At 42.2% G+C, this 14,154-nt stretch overlaps 1 protein-coding gene across 2 annotated transcripts in view; it reads right to left on the reverse strand.

The window, feature by feature from the left end:
* The window catches only part of SCAF4 (SR-related CTD associated factor 4), a 59,881-nt gene extending 50,918 nt beyond the window's left edge, over window positions 1-8,963 (reverse strand). For both annotated transcript variants that reach the window (XM_032393269.1, XM_032393268.1), the window contains exon 1: window positions 8,530-8,963. In XM_032393269.1, the coding sequence (XP_032249160.1) occupies window positions 8,530-8,559 (30 nt within the window). In that variant the 5' untranslated portion in view covers window positions 8,560-8,963. The remainder of the gene's footprint in view (window positions 1-8,529) is intronic.
* Window positions 8,964-14,154: the final 5,191 nt, after the last annotated feature.

Raw genomic sequence — 14,154 nt, forward strand, 5'->3', positions numbered from 1 at the left:
TCTACTTCAGCTAAAACTCAGCTCTGACAAAGTCAAAAGGGGGAAAAAAGTAGAATAATCATGATAAAATGCATAAAGATATATAATAAATATTGCAGAAGGAGATTTACAGACTATAGAGTTGGTCAACTACTGCTCTCTAAGGTAACAGTGGGACAATGGGAGAAGCAAATACAGGTCAGGCAATCAGTGGGTAAATTGCCTCTAAAGACTCTAAATACAATTAATAAAACTGACTGAAATCCTTTTAGCATCACTAAGCACTGGCAATTCTAAATAATATCAGGTATAAAATACTCCCTCCCCTAAAATATGTTGTTGACAGAGATGCTTAAGTTTTAATCTATTGCTGTGGTGACTTAAGTTTTAACAATATATAAGCATCAAATCTATACGCTTTTACTACATATCCTCTATTAAGCCATCTATTCTAAGTGGAAATTCATTATGAAATCCTCCAGTTATGTGGTGAGTGCCCAAAATATGCAGATTCACCATACCTGTTCATCTGGAGAGTCACTACAAAGAGATTTAGGATAGCCTGCACTCAGGCTGTTTCTTTCTCCAATCCTGTGGTTCCTATATACGTGTGTGTATGTGTTTAAAGAGTACATTCAAAATACGATAGCTGAGTGCAATTCTTCTTTCTGAAATCTATTTTTCTGGTATAAATATTTACAAACAGCCAGAATCAGCCCTGAGCAATGTATAGTGGAACACAGAGCTTGAAGATCCATGAATAAAAATCATGGAGAATGCCATTACTACTCTACAAAATATAAGGAAGTAGACATTTACACATAATTTAAAGAATGTTTAACTAATAGAAATCTATACTGAATTTTTCGGTGGAAACATTTCAGTGAATTTTTTTTTTTTTTTTAGTGAGGAGACATTCGAAAGTCACTACAATCAATGTGGAAAGACATTCTAGATTTTTAGATTTACTGTGAAGTGGTTTTTTCCTAAATTTCTAACCAAAGGTTAACTTATATTTAAGGCTCCCTAACTAGTGTATGTCTGTTGCTTTATATACAGCTTTTCATAATTAAAACTAATAAAAAGTGTTCTTTAATCAATTATGGGTGAAGACTGATCAAGCGGGCTATAACTGTCTACGGAACACAAATGTGTGAAGATCATCTTGACAATCACTGACAAATATGCAGAAGGTAAGGCTTGAAAAGAAACTGAAATATCGGGGCGCCTGGGTGGCTCAGTTGGTTAAGCGACTGCCTTCGGCTCAGGTCATGATCCTGGAGTCCCGGGATCGAGTCCCGCATCGGGCTCCCTGCTCGGCAGGGAGTCTGCTTCTCCCTCTGACCCTCCCCCCTCTCATGTGCTCTCTCTCTCTCTCTCAAATAAATAAATAAAATCTTTAAAAAAAAAAAAAAAAGAAACTGAAATATCATAGTAAGTCAATATGACAGACCAGTATGTAGGTAAGCTTTTCAAAAAAAGTATCAATGCAATTTAAAAATATTAACTTTTTTCCACTGTAGTATATATATATTTGCAACCGGCGTAAAGTTCAGGTTTCTTTCTTGGCCGTTCTCATGATTATTTCTGGAATTAATTTTGTTGTAGCAGAGGGATGTATTAAAAAGAAAAATTGTGCTCTGGATGTCAAATATGCAAGGTGTGCCACTGCTCTACAGTCTCTTCCAACTAGGATTACTGACCCACACAGGTTTATACCAAAATCACCAATTATCCAAACACAAATTATAACTTTCAGAAGAACTTGGATGGCCCTCTACTTTTCACTGAGCCCTGCCGTCTCCCCCACTACCCACCCTGTGACTCCATCAAAACCTTAGCTTCTAATTCTTAATTTCACTCCAGAGTTACATTGGATTTCTTGCAAATTCACTACTAATCAGTACAATGTGCTTCATTGGAATATCAAAGTTTCTATATTTATGCCTTCACAAGGACCAATAAAGAGCTCTAGCTATAAAGCAATGAAATGTAATCAATAAACCATGCAAATACTTAATAGGACGAAGGTGACCAGGGTATAATAAATTATAATACTGTTTGTGAAATCTTAATAGTTCTCAAAAAAAAAAAAAACAAGAAACAAAAAGTCGTGATAGTACACTGCTAATCACACATAATATTAACAGAGAAATGCAGACACGTCTCTTCAAGTCTAAGCTTTCAACAGATCTTTTCAAGGCCTAGTCCTAAGGCAAGCTGAACTACTACCAAACTCTACTTTTTCCTGTTCCACAGAAAGAGTATTAATCAACTAATGTTACCAAAAATTTGAATAATGGGCAACTGCTTATTCTACATAGCTGATAACGTCGTGTAGCTTGTTTTTAGCTCATCATTAAAGATGTATGCCGTTGCTCTGAAGTATGCTTAAAAAAAAATCTGGCATATTATCTCAACAAATGTTATGAACAATACTAAGGGTCCATCATTTATGTAAGAACTTTTTTCCTACCATGTTACCAAAATATATTTTAAAACAAGACTTCAATGTGTGCAGATATCTACACAAGTTACCTGGAATGCTGAAGTAATTATATTCACTTGGGTTCCATGTCAGAGAACCTACAATTTATATCTGGCAAAAAACACCCTGCCCCAATACCAACTACCATTTGTCAACTTTCTGCCAGGTAGTTTTATGTCCTGAACGCTGTTTCACAAGATTTATAAGCCAACTTTTCCATTATTCCAATTTTTCTCTGAATTAGTTATCATGTGTCCATGTAATTTTTTCTGAAACAAAATACTAAATGAAATGCGAGACTTCTAGGGTAGAGGATATTTTCAACAAGAACATCAGTGATAAATGCTGCAACAGAAAGCTCTGAAGAGCCAGCATTATTACATTCACCGTAAGGCCAGACCTCTACTGTTGTTGGAGATAAGCAATTCTCTGAGAGTCAAGAAGGAGCAGAGGAATACCATGATAACTTTTAATATCTAAAACTCCTGTGGTAACAGCATAACATGGTCAAATGAGGCAAGAAAAAAACCTTCAATTTTACTTCAACTGTGGCCTGGTCCTCTACATCTCTTTCACACAGTTAAGAATCTTGTGTCAACTCTTTGTCCACTGCTTTAGATAGACTTGGAAGGAAATGATCAAGAACAACTAAAGACGAATATTAACAGGTTTAGAAAAAAATACTTAACAAAGTATCTTCATCATCTGATTTAAATTCTGGAAGATAACTATACCTAGTAATCAAGAGGTAAAACACAATAGTCCATACACAAAAATTTCCAGTGGGAAAAGAAAGGGGTGGCAAGTTCCCCGCTGATATGTGGAACACAACTCTTCCTTCAGGATAATGTGGTGGTTCAAGACTGACAGCCCAGTGGATAAGTGTACCAACATAAATTCATACATAAAATATTCATAAAGCTTAATCTGAGTTTAAAGATAAAAATGAATGTTAAAGTTCTTGTATTTTCGTCCTGCACTTCAACATAACATTGCATGTACACCACCTCAGTATCTCAACGCTGTAGTTCTCTAAAAATAATCTGAGGATCCCTGGGAGTCTGAGTTCCTTTCAGTGGTCTGTGAGGTAAAAATTGTTTTCATTTTAATACTAAAACATTTCTTGCCCCTTTCATTCATTTTCTCACAAGTGTACAGCAAAGTTTTCCAGAGGCTACCTGATGTGTCTAATTACAAGAGATTGAATAAAGACGTAGATATGAGAATCCAGGTCTACAAACCAAAGTTTAAATGAGATTTGCAAAAATATAAAACAATGTCACTCTTCTCACTTTTGGGGGGGAAACATTATTTTTCATTTAAAATGTTATTTATGTTAAAATATAATGGCTTTGTTATTTTCAATAAATGTATTTCTCAGATTAAATTTCTAAGATGATAAATATCCCAAAGACATATTATATATATATGTATGATATCATCCACAGATACAAAAGCTCTCTGTAGTCCTTAACCTTTAAGAGTTAAAGGAGTCAAAATCCAAAGTTTGAGAACAGCTGCCCCAGAGACTCTTATACAATGGAGATATGTTTGAGAAAGTTCATGCAGTGTTTGTTAGCAATAACTGAGAAGCAACTTAAATGTTCATCAACTGGGGAACCAGATAAATAAAATATGGTTTATTCAAATGATGGCATACTACCCAGCATTAGAATGAAATCTTAATATTAACAACGTTTGAGGAAAAAAAACCCACGAGTATATATAACATACCACTTATGCATATCAAAATACAGATTATATACTGCATATGTACCACAGAGATTGATACTAAATGCATTTTGATTGCCTCTGTGGGAGGAAAGGACTTTAACTTGTAATACTTTAAGCTTAAATTAAAAACACTTATAATAGTAACAACTGTCCATTCTTGTTATATCTTCTCTGCACTTTTTTATACTTTAAGTCTTTTTTTTAAAAAAAGATTTTATTTTAGAGAGAGCAAGTAAGTACAGGTGTCCTGCGCTCATGCGGGGAGGGACAGAGGGAAAGGGAGAATTTCAAGCAGACTCCATGTTGAGCTCTGAGCCCAACCTGCTTGATCTCAGGACTGTGAGCCAAAATCGAGTCTGATGCTTAACCGACTGAGCCACCCAGCTGCCCCTAATTGAAAGTCTTAAAATCATAAATGCTGCTCCCCTCCCAAAAGTGTGGGAAGATACAATCTGTTGGGATTAGAAAAGATTGGTTAAAGGCTAAAAATGAAATCAATGGATTAACCAATCTATAACTTTCATTCATTCAACAAACTTACAAAATACCAAACTCTTCACATTAAGGAATATATAAACATAGCAGAAAACAATTAAGTATTGGCTATAATTAGTCACTCATTTTTTTCACTCACCTTTTTACAACACTTAACAAAGCGTCTCACCATAAAACTCCCGTTTAAAGGGTGTCTTTAATAACTTCATTCTTTTCATCTTCCTTCCTGTATCAGAGATACTGACCTCTTTTACCTGTGCTGATCTGTACCCTTCCTTTTAGTCACAACTGTGTTCCAAGCAAGCCCTTTTATTTTTAAACTGTGCTTCTCTACACTTCCCCTCCCCCAACATGCTCAAACTTCTACTCCTGAGACCAGGGCTTCAACATCACTTATTAAGGCTAAGATCACATATATGCTATACAAACATACAAATGGCCTACCACTAGTGCCTACTACCCTGTTAACTGCTCTTCTTTCCCTTCATTCTTGAGGCAACTTTGTCCTTAAATCCCTCAGAACCAAACTTCTAAAAAAGACTACATTTGTGACCTTTATTTCCTTATCTCCTTCATCACCACTCAACCTTAAACTTCAGATCCCATTACTCTCAAATTTTAGTAGCTTTTTTCTTAAGTCTTAACCTGTAACCTGTAACTGTATTATACAAAATATTATCTTTAGGCAGCAATTAAGATGGGGAGATGTGCATTCAAATCCCAGCTCTACTATTAGCTAACAGTATGCCCCTGGGCCAGTTATTTAACTTCTTTGAAAATCAGTTTCCTCATCTATAAATGGATGTCTGTGCAAGGCTGTGGGAATATCAGACATGTATTTATAAAATGCCTGATACGCCATAGATGCTTATTAAATATTAATTCCTTTTCTCCCCCCCTCTCAATTTTCTCCAGGGCACATCTGAGAGTGACTCCCATATGTCTTCCTTTATTTCTTGGTTGCTTCCAAGTTTGAGTCCTACATGCCCAACTGCTTGCCAAAAATTTCCACGTGATTTTCCACTCAATCTCAACCTGTTAAAAAACCAAACATATTTCCTCTTCCACTAAATATGCTTATGCTGACTGCCTGACTTGTGCTAGTAGCATCACCACTTTCCCAGCACCTAGAATGTGGGGGCAAAAGGGGCTTATTAGCCTTTCAGATGGCAGGTCCACGGATCCCTCCTCTCCCTACCACTACAGACAGGCCAAGTTCAGATTTTACTCAATTCTACCTCAGTCCTCAAAATGCCAATCTTCCTCAAATCTCTGCCTTCTACAATATATACAAATCAAGCAGTTTTCTTGATTATATCACCCCACCACTTAAAGCCTTCAGTTTATCCAGAGCCTAAAGTGGAATTTAAACACATTAGACAGACATGAAACTTGTCAGGCCCCGAATTACTTAACCATCTTTACTTTCCAGTAGCCTTTGGAATCAAACTACTGTTCACTCCTCAGCACTGCTGCCCTTCAATCACTGCTTTCTACACCTTCTGAAATCCTAAAACTGACTCCACCTTCTCTTCCCAAGTCTTCACTGATCCCCCATAGCCATCCCAGGGTATTTTTTAAGAGCCCCAAAGGAAGTTGTTCTATCACATGTTAAAGTTATTTGCCTAAGTCTTGTGTCCTCTATTAGATCAGGCTCCTAGGGGACAGAGATCCTTGGTAGTACCACAGTATTCAGGACACAGCTTTGTAGCTGGGCACGCATTTAAAAGTTTATAAAATTAAAGTAAGACTTGGGAGATTTGAGGTTACAAGAAACTAACCAATAACATTTCATGAATGGGGAGTTATAACCGAGAAGGACTACAAATCAAACAACACAAGAAGATGAATTTTAAAGTCAGACTAATTTCTCCAGAAGAAAGTTTCTTCAGAAATCAGAACTGGCAACACACACCTAACATAATGTAATTTGCAGTTCATAAAGAGTAGGAATGGAAATAAAAATTTGAGCAGAAAGGTGAATAATGACAGGAAAACTCTCATTTCGTACATTTTAAAAAGGTTAAAATACCATTTCCCTTTTTTGAGAAATCAGTATCATACCTTATTTTTGTTTTTCAAAGTAAAAACTCCTGATCACACTTTTCCAGAACATAAGATATTTTGCCTAATGTGCTTACTGTCGACTTCCACACTGCTTAACTCAGAATTAAATACTTCTGATCTTAAGAATACTCTAAAAATCCCCTTCTTCATTAAAGGTTGACATTAAAAAGAGTCAATAAGGTTTTATCTTGGGAAAGAAATGTACTTGTAATTTTTAAAAACTGTTGTACCATTTGTAAAATTCTCATGCATTCAACAAGTATTGGCCTCCTATGGTGAGAGGAGGAGGAAAGAACAGAAACTCCCTGCCCTCATGGAGCCAACATTCCAGTAAACTTTGCCTTCAAGAAACCAAGTCAACTTCCAGACCTGAAATCTTTGGAGCAATATGAGAAATTCTCTAGCCATCAAATATTAGGAAATGTTATTTCGTTATTTTGAAAATCATCACACTGTCCAACACCAGTTGCTACTCCAGTTAAGACATTTTATGCACCCATCGGTTAAAGACAAATCATTTCTAGGATGATCTGTAAGGCAATAAAAGATCCTAACCGCAGTGTTACTGGAGGATCCCATATTACGGGACTGCAAATCTAAAGGAAAGTTATCGCACGTTAATTCTGTTACAAGTGAAATTACAAAACCTTATTGTGAGATGCAAGTTTTTAACGCCGTATCAAGACATCTAGAGCTACAGCACTACATCTCACTTTTTCAATGTTGGGTTTATCTTCAGTGTTTGGAAAAGGAAAATAATCCAACTCAACATATGACAAGTTTCCATTCTGTAACTGTATTTTAAATCACCAATAGTCAAGTCCCCTCTCCCCAAATCGATTCTGATGAAGAGGACGTGTGGACTCTACGCTCCAAAAACAGCACCTGGAATCAGACTTGAGATAAAACTATAGAGCTTTAAGGCGGCAGGCAGCTTTGTTCCCGGTTTTGGGAGGTTTTCACATGTAAATGTTCCCCTAGAAGGGAGCCGCGGATTAACTACCGCGGGAGGAGTGCGAGGGTGGGGGACTGGAGGCCAAAGCCGGCTTTCTACCGGACTGAGGCGGAGCAAGTACTCCTCTCCCATTCAACTTTTTAGGTGTCACGTTGGGGCCACCGAGCCCATTAAGAGGATTGTGTTCATGACTGGAAATGATAAGGAGCCACCCCTCTTCATTTGGGAACCCCATTTCCCAAGTATGTGAATCCCGGGAGAAGGGGATGAACACCCTCTCCAACTCCTCCCCGACCCGGGATCAGAGTCCAGCCGCTGCCGCGCCGCGGCCTGAGCAACAGGAGAGCCGAGGCCGCTGCTCCGCCAGCCCAGCGACCGGCAGATGCTCCCGCTCCCCCGCCCCCAACCCCACACGCCCGCCCGCGCTTCTTTCTTAGCCCCTTGCGGGCTCCCGGCACTGCGAAGCCAGTAACGGGGCTGGGAGCAGAGAGCGAGAGCGCCCGGACCTGAAAGAGGGCGAAGTTAGAGGCACCGGCGCAGACGCGGGCTGGGGGAGGCCGGAAGGGGGCGAGGGGGGCAGCCCGAGGTCGCCGCCCGGGGGTGGGCGATGGGGGAGGGGTGTGGGGTCGGTTCCCGTGGCCGCCGCGACCTCTCCCGGACCACAGGCCGCTCCGCGCAGGCCCCGCCGCCCCGGAACCCGGGCAGGAAGCGTCCCCACCCCGACCAGAGCTTTAAACCTCCGGCGGCGGGAGAAACGGAGCCCCGGCTCCCGCGGCAGGCCCGGCACCCCCTAGCCCCGAGCACTCCTCACCTCCTGGTTGAAGGCGTTGACGGCGTCCATGTTCGCGCTGCGGCGGCGGCTGCTCCGGGCCCGCCGGTCACATAGACCTCGCGCCGCGGCGGAGCGGGGCCGGGGAACCGGCCGGGCCTGAGGGGCGGGGGGGAAGCGACGAGCGGCGGAGCCAGAGGCCGGGCAGGAAGAGGCTGAGGCCGAGGCGGCGGGGCGGGCGGCAGAGGCGGAGGGTGGCGGGCCCCCTCTCAGTCCCGTTCGGAGGATGAGGAAAAGGAGGCGGCGGCGGCGCTGGGCTCCAACATGTCCGTTTGCTGGTGGCGGCTGCGCTCTGCGTCTCGCTGACACGGCCCCCCGCGCCCTCACGCACTGGCCCACACTGGCCCGACCGGCGAGCGGGCGGGCCTCTCTCTCCCTCTCGCCAGCGGGATGGCGGCAGCGGCCCGAGTCCACGCCGCGCGGGGCACCCTGGGACGGCTCGGGCCTCCCAGCGCTTCCTGTGCCCGGCTCCCGCCCCGCCCCGCCCCGCCCCGCCCAGCCTCGGGCGCGCTGACCCCGCCCCCGTCCCGCCCCCGTCCCGCGCGCCGCGCGCCCGGTTGCTGGCGCGTGACGCCGGGACGCCGGGCGCTTTCCCGCCGGCGGTGGCGGCGGGCCCGGGAGATTGCCTGGCACTGAGGCTGGGCCCCGGCGAGGGCGCTGGAGAGCGCGGCACCCCGAAGTCGGGAGGCTGGCACGGAGAGGGCCCGCGCACACGCGCGCCCCTGCCCGACGCGGCGTTCCCCCGTGCATTTTCGTGCCATTCTGCCCAAGCAGGCCCTGCACCCGGCCAGGGCGGGCCGGGCGGGCGGGCACGGACCCACTCGCTCTCCGCTGCCTGGAACAAAGGGCGCAAGATTTAACCTCAGTCCGCTGAGCGTGCATTTGCAGGCGCCGGTGCAGCCTCCGCCTGTGCCGCCCTGTGTCTGCTCTAACTGTGCGAGAGTGGAGCACTGAGGAGGACGTGCGGGCAGTGGCTACCCACGCAGGCCCGAAGGAACCCCCGTGAAGATTCGCTAACCCTTGATACAGATCCCCCAGACGTTTCCTTTTTGGTGGAAACACTTTGCCCTGCTTCACGTACCTTGAGTACCAACTGTCTGCTGGCCACTGTGCTAGGTTCTGGGGATATGGAAATAAAAGGCGAGCTTTCTGCCGCAGACAACTCCGTTTAGTGGGGAGGACAAATGAGCAGATAAGAACTAAAGCATGATAAATGTTAGGGCAGAGACCCAGGCGGAACAAAGAAGAAAGATACTCATCCGACCAGAAGTCCAGGAAGGCTTGTCAGAGGAAGTGGCACCCAAGCTACATCTGGAAGAAGCAGCAGCTGTTGGAGAAGTTGTGGACTGACTGAGGCCGATGAGTACTTTGGCATCACCTTCCCCCAAGGAGGACCAGCTGGAGCTTAGGGAGTGGGGTGGACTGAGAGGGAGTGACTGAGACCAGGTCCTGCAGAGCCTCTGTGCCCTTCCAAGGAGTTTGGATTTCGGCCCCGGGGCAGTGGGGGGACATTGAAAGATTTTAAGAGGAGAGTGGTGTCATGCAATGTGCTCTTTAGAACAAAGGTGTACAGCAGCAAGAGTGAGGTCAGGGAAAGAATGGCTCTAAGTCCCAGGGGATGCCGAGGACTTAAGGCAATAGAGTAGAAAGGGAAAGACAAGGTTAGATCTTAGGAAGTGGAATGAACCAGCTGGGACAGAATGACTGAGGTTAAGGAAGGGGGAGGTGTCAAGGAGAATGCTCAAGGTTCTGGTTTGATGAGAGGGTGGTGGATTTGTGAGTCAGTTTGGCGACTATATGGGGAGGAAGGAATGGGTTTGAGTGAAGGTAGAATGATGGTAAACACTTGTAGATTCTTTACCCTGTGCTAGAGTCTACGCAATATACAATTCTGTGTTATTTCATTTCATCTCTGTAACAGACTTCTGTATGAGGTGGCTATCAGTAATGCCCTGTTTTATAGCTGAGGAAGCAAGGCCCAATTCCGTTAACTAACATGCCCAGAGCCAGATGATTTGCTTTTGGGGCCTGTGGAGTTCGAGGGGCCCCTGGGGCAAATAAGTGAAGTGTCTGCCTTCGTGTCATGAGCCTGCTTCTCCCTCTCCCTCTGCAGCTCCCCATGCTTATGCCTTCCCTGTCTCTCTATCTGTGTGTGTCAAATAAATAAAATCTTTAAAAAAAAAAAAAAAAGCATGTTGTTTTGGGATCCAACACATTGTGGAGATTGGGCCCTAGAATGACTGTTGGATTGAGGGCCTGAAGGAGAACGTTTTCTGTGTTCCTACTGAGATTTGAACGTATAAGGGGGAAGATTTGGCTTCTATGATTCTTGTGTTTGAGGTAGACAACTTAGATTTAGAAGGTTCTTTTTGGATAGGGTTGTTCGTGTTTATGTTGCTTTTGTTCGGGAAGTGTTTTAAACAAGTTGTTTGGGGGAACGTGTTATCAGCTAGATTGTGGGTGCCTTGGTGGTATTTTCTCCCATTTTTCTGTTCAGAACATGGCATCTCCTCTGTCTGCTAGGGGACATGTGGCAACCATTCGTACAGCTACGGCTGGACTTCTGTCTCTGTCTGGGCAGACAAGTCAAATCTTCCAATAGGAAATTTTTGGCAAATGACAAAAACTCAGGAGGGCTGTCCTTTGTGAGCAGACCTTGAAGCAGTAGGAATGCAGCCTATTAAGAAGATGGCTGGAAGATGATAAATACATGCAACTGATAAAACTCAGCAAGACATTTGATCGACTTGCAAACTTCCATTCTCTCAGAGAACATAGATTTAAGCAGATTCATTGTTCTTAATGTGGGTGTGAAAATAGACAGTTCTGAAAAGCCATTCCAAACAAATTCGTGTTTATAAAGAGTAGGTGAAATCAATATTCAGAGGAAGGAAAAGATGGCATTCAGGGAGTAATAGTCTGGTTAATTCTGTGTCCTTCACATGTCAAATTGTTCTTTTGTGAAAGGAATGTTGGCCACATTCCACAGGTGTAGAAAATACAGAAAGCTTCTCACTCCTGAAGAGCCTAGGAAAACCTTTATAGATAAAAATTCAAGAGAAAGTAAGTTCTTTCTAATGCTTTATTCCATATACTTTCTGGAGCAAGTATAAACTAATTATATTGTAAGAGATTCTTCCTTTCTCCTTGGTCTGCTTCTCTTCTCTGGCTAGCCTCCTTCCCTTCCTGAGATTTCACCCGACACCAGTGGGATCCCTCTTCCTCCCCACATAGGGACTAGAAATCTCTCCTGGTTTACGACAGCATTTCCTGCTGGAAAATTCCACATGGATGTCCCCCTCTGTCCCCAAGGTACCCACCTGATTCCTTTTCATATCAACCTCTATCTCCATGCCTGTAGCCTTTGGTGCCAAATTAGTGGAACAGATTATGAGGAAAACAGGAACCGGAAGGAGGAAGAGCTCAGTGGCAGTTGGGGCAATGGGATTTTAGGGAATTTTCATTTCCTTCTTAATTTTTCAGCATTTTTTAGATTCCCAAAAGAAGGCATGTATTACTTTTGTAATCAGAAGGCGTGAGCTCCTTAAAAAAGGAAATATAGATAAGTGTGCAGCAAACCTATAATGTTTTGGATTGATAATCTTAGCTATGACAGTAAGCATAGGAGCATATGAGTGAGCGTATGAGTAATGTATTAATCAGGGTTCTCCAGAGAAACAGAACTATTAGACTAAACACAAACACACAGAATATATTTATGTATATATTCTAATATATCTAATATAATTTTAATATAATTTAGAATTATATATAAATATAATTGTTATATTTAATAATATAGAACTATGATCGTGTATAATTATATAATTATATAATTTATAATATATTCTAATTCTCATATTCTAATATATATTCTCTCTGTACATATATATATTGGGATATATAGAGAGAATATATATATTCTAATATCTCTATGTGTGTTTGTGTGTGTGTGTATATATATATATATATATATATATATATATATACCCTTAGTGTGTGTGTGTATAGAATCTGCCATCTGCAAGCTGGAGAATCAAGAAAACTACAGTCAGTCCCAGACCAAAGGCCTGAAAACCAGGGAAGCCAGTGGTATAAATTCCAATCCAAGGGCAGGAGAAAACGAGATGAGATGTCCCAGCTTCAGCACTAAGGCAGGAGAAAAGAAGCTCATTCCTCCTTTTTACACCTTCTGTCCTATTCAGGCCATCAACAGATCCGGATGATGCCTACCAGTACTGGAGAGGGCAATCCACTCTACTGATTCCATCAGTTAAAATGCTGATCTCATCCAGGAACACCTTCACAGGCACACCCAGAAGTAACATTTAACCTGGGCATCCTGTGGCCCAGTCAAGTTGACACGTAAAATTAACCATCACAAGTAACTGATAAAGGAAGACAGTTTCTTTTGGCAATTTCCTATTTGACTTAAGATTGAGATCTAAGATACTTTTTCCAAAATTGAAAGTTATTAAAATCAAATCTTGGCTGAAGTGAAATGTCACCTTCCAGGACTGAACCACCCCAATCTAATATTTGCCCATTCATTCATTCATTCATTCACAAAATAAATATGACTGCTTCTATGGATGGGCACTGTGCTAGGTGTTTAGGATACTATGGTAAACAAAAACAGAAGTTCCTTTCTCCTGGAACTACTCCCCCAGAGTCTAACACCTGGCCCTGAGGTTGAGCTTTTTTTTTCTTTTGCATGTTGGTCATTTGCTGATGATCATGTCTTGTGAAAATACAGTTTATTTATTTTTTCCTAACCACTGTGTATGTCTTTTATGTGTTTTTCTTCCCTGCAATCACTAGTCCTCCAGTACAATGTTGAATAAAAGTAGTGAGCGTACCTTGTGTCTGATCTCAGAGGCAAACATTCTTTCCCCATTACCTAGGTTGTTGTCTAATGGTTTTCCATAGATGCCCTAGAACAGGTGGAGGAAGTTCCTTTCTATTATTTTCTTGAGAGGTTGTTTTGTTTGTTTTTATTTTTTATTATTTACTTATTTATTTTTAAAGATTTATTTATTTGGTTTAGAGAGAGAGAGCATGCGAGCAGGGAGAGGGGCAGAGGAAGAGAGAAAGAATCCTGAAATCATACCCTGAGCCAAAATCAAGAGGCAGCCGCTTAAGCAACTGAGCCACCCAGGTGCCCCTGTTTTGTTTTGTTTTTAAATCATGGATTGGTGTTGAATTTTGTCAGATGTTGTTTCCATCTACTGAGATACTCATATGGTTTTTCTATTTTATTGTTAATATGAATTCTAGTGATTGGTTTTTGAATATTAAACCAACTTGGCATTCTTGAATAAACCCCACTGGTCATGGAGTATTACCCTTTATATGTTTTGCTGAATTCAATTTGTAGAGATTCTGTCAAGAATATTTCCTCTATGTTTATGAGTGATATTGGTCTGTAGTTTCCTTTCTTGTACTGGTTCTGGTATCTGAGCAGCCTGTTTTCATCAAATGAATTGAGAGCAGTTTCCTTCCTTCTCTATTTTCTGGAAGAGTTTGTGTAGAATCCCTATTATTTCCTCATTAAGATTTTGGTAGAATTCACCAGTGAAGTCATCTGGGCCTAATGCTTTCTTTATG

The sequence above is a fragment of the Phoca vitulina genome, unplaced genomic scaffold (assembly GCF_004348235.1).
Source record: "Phoca vitulina isolate PV1807 unplaced genomic scaffold, GSC_HSeal_1.0 scaffold72, whole genome shotgun sequence".
NCBI classification, from domain to species: domain Eukaryota; kingdom Metazoa; phylum Chordata; class Mammalia; order Carnivora; family Phocidae; genus Phoca; species Phoca vitulina.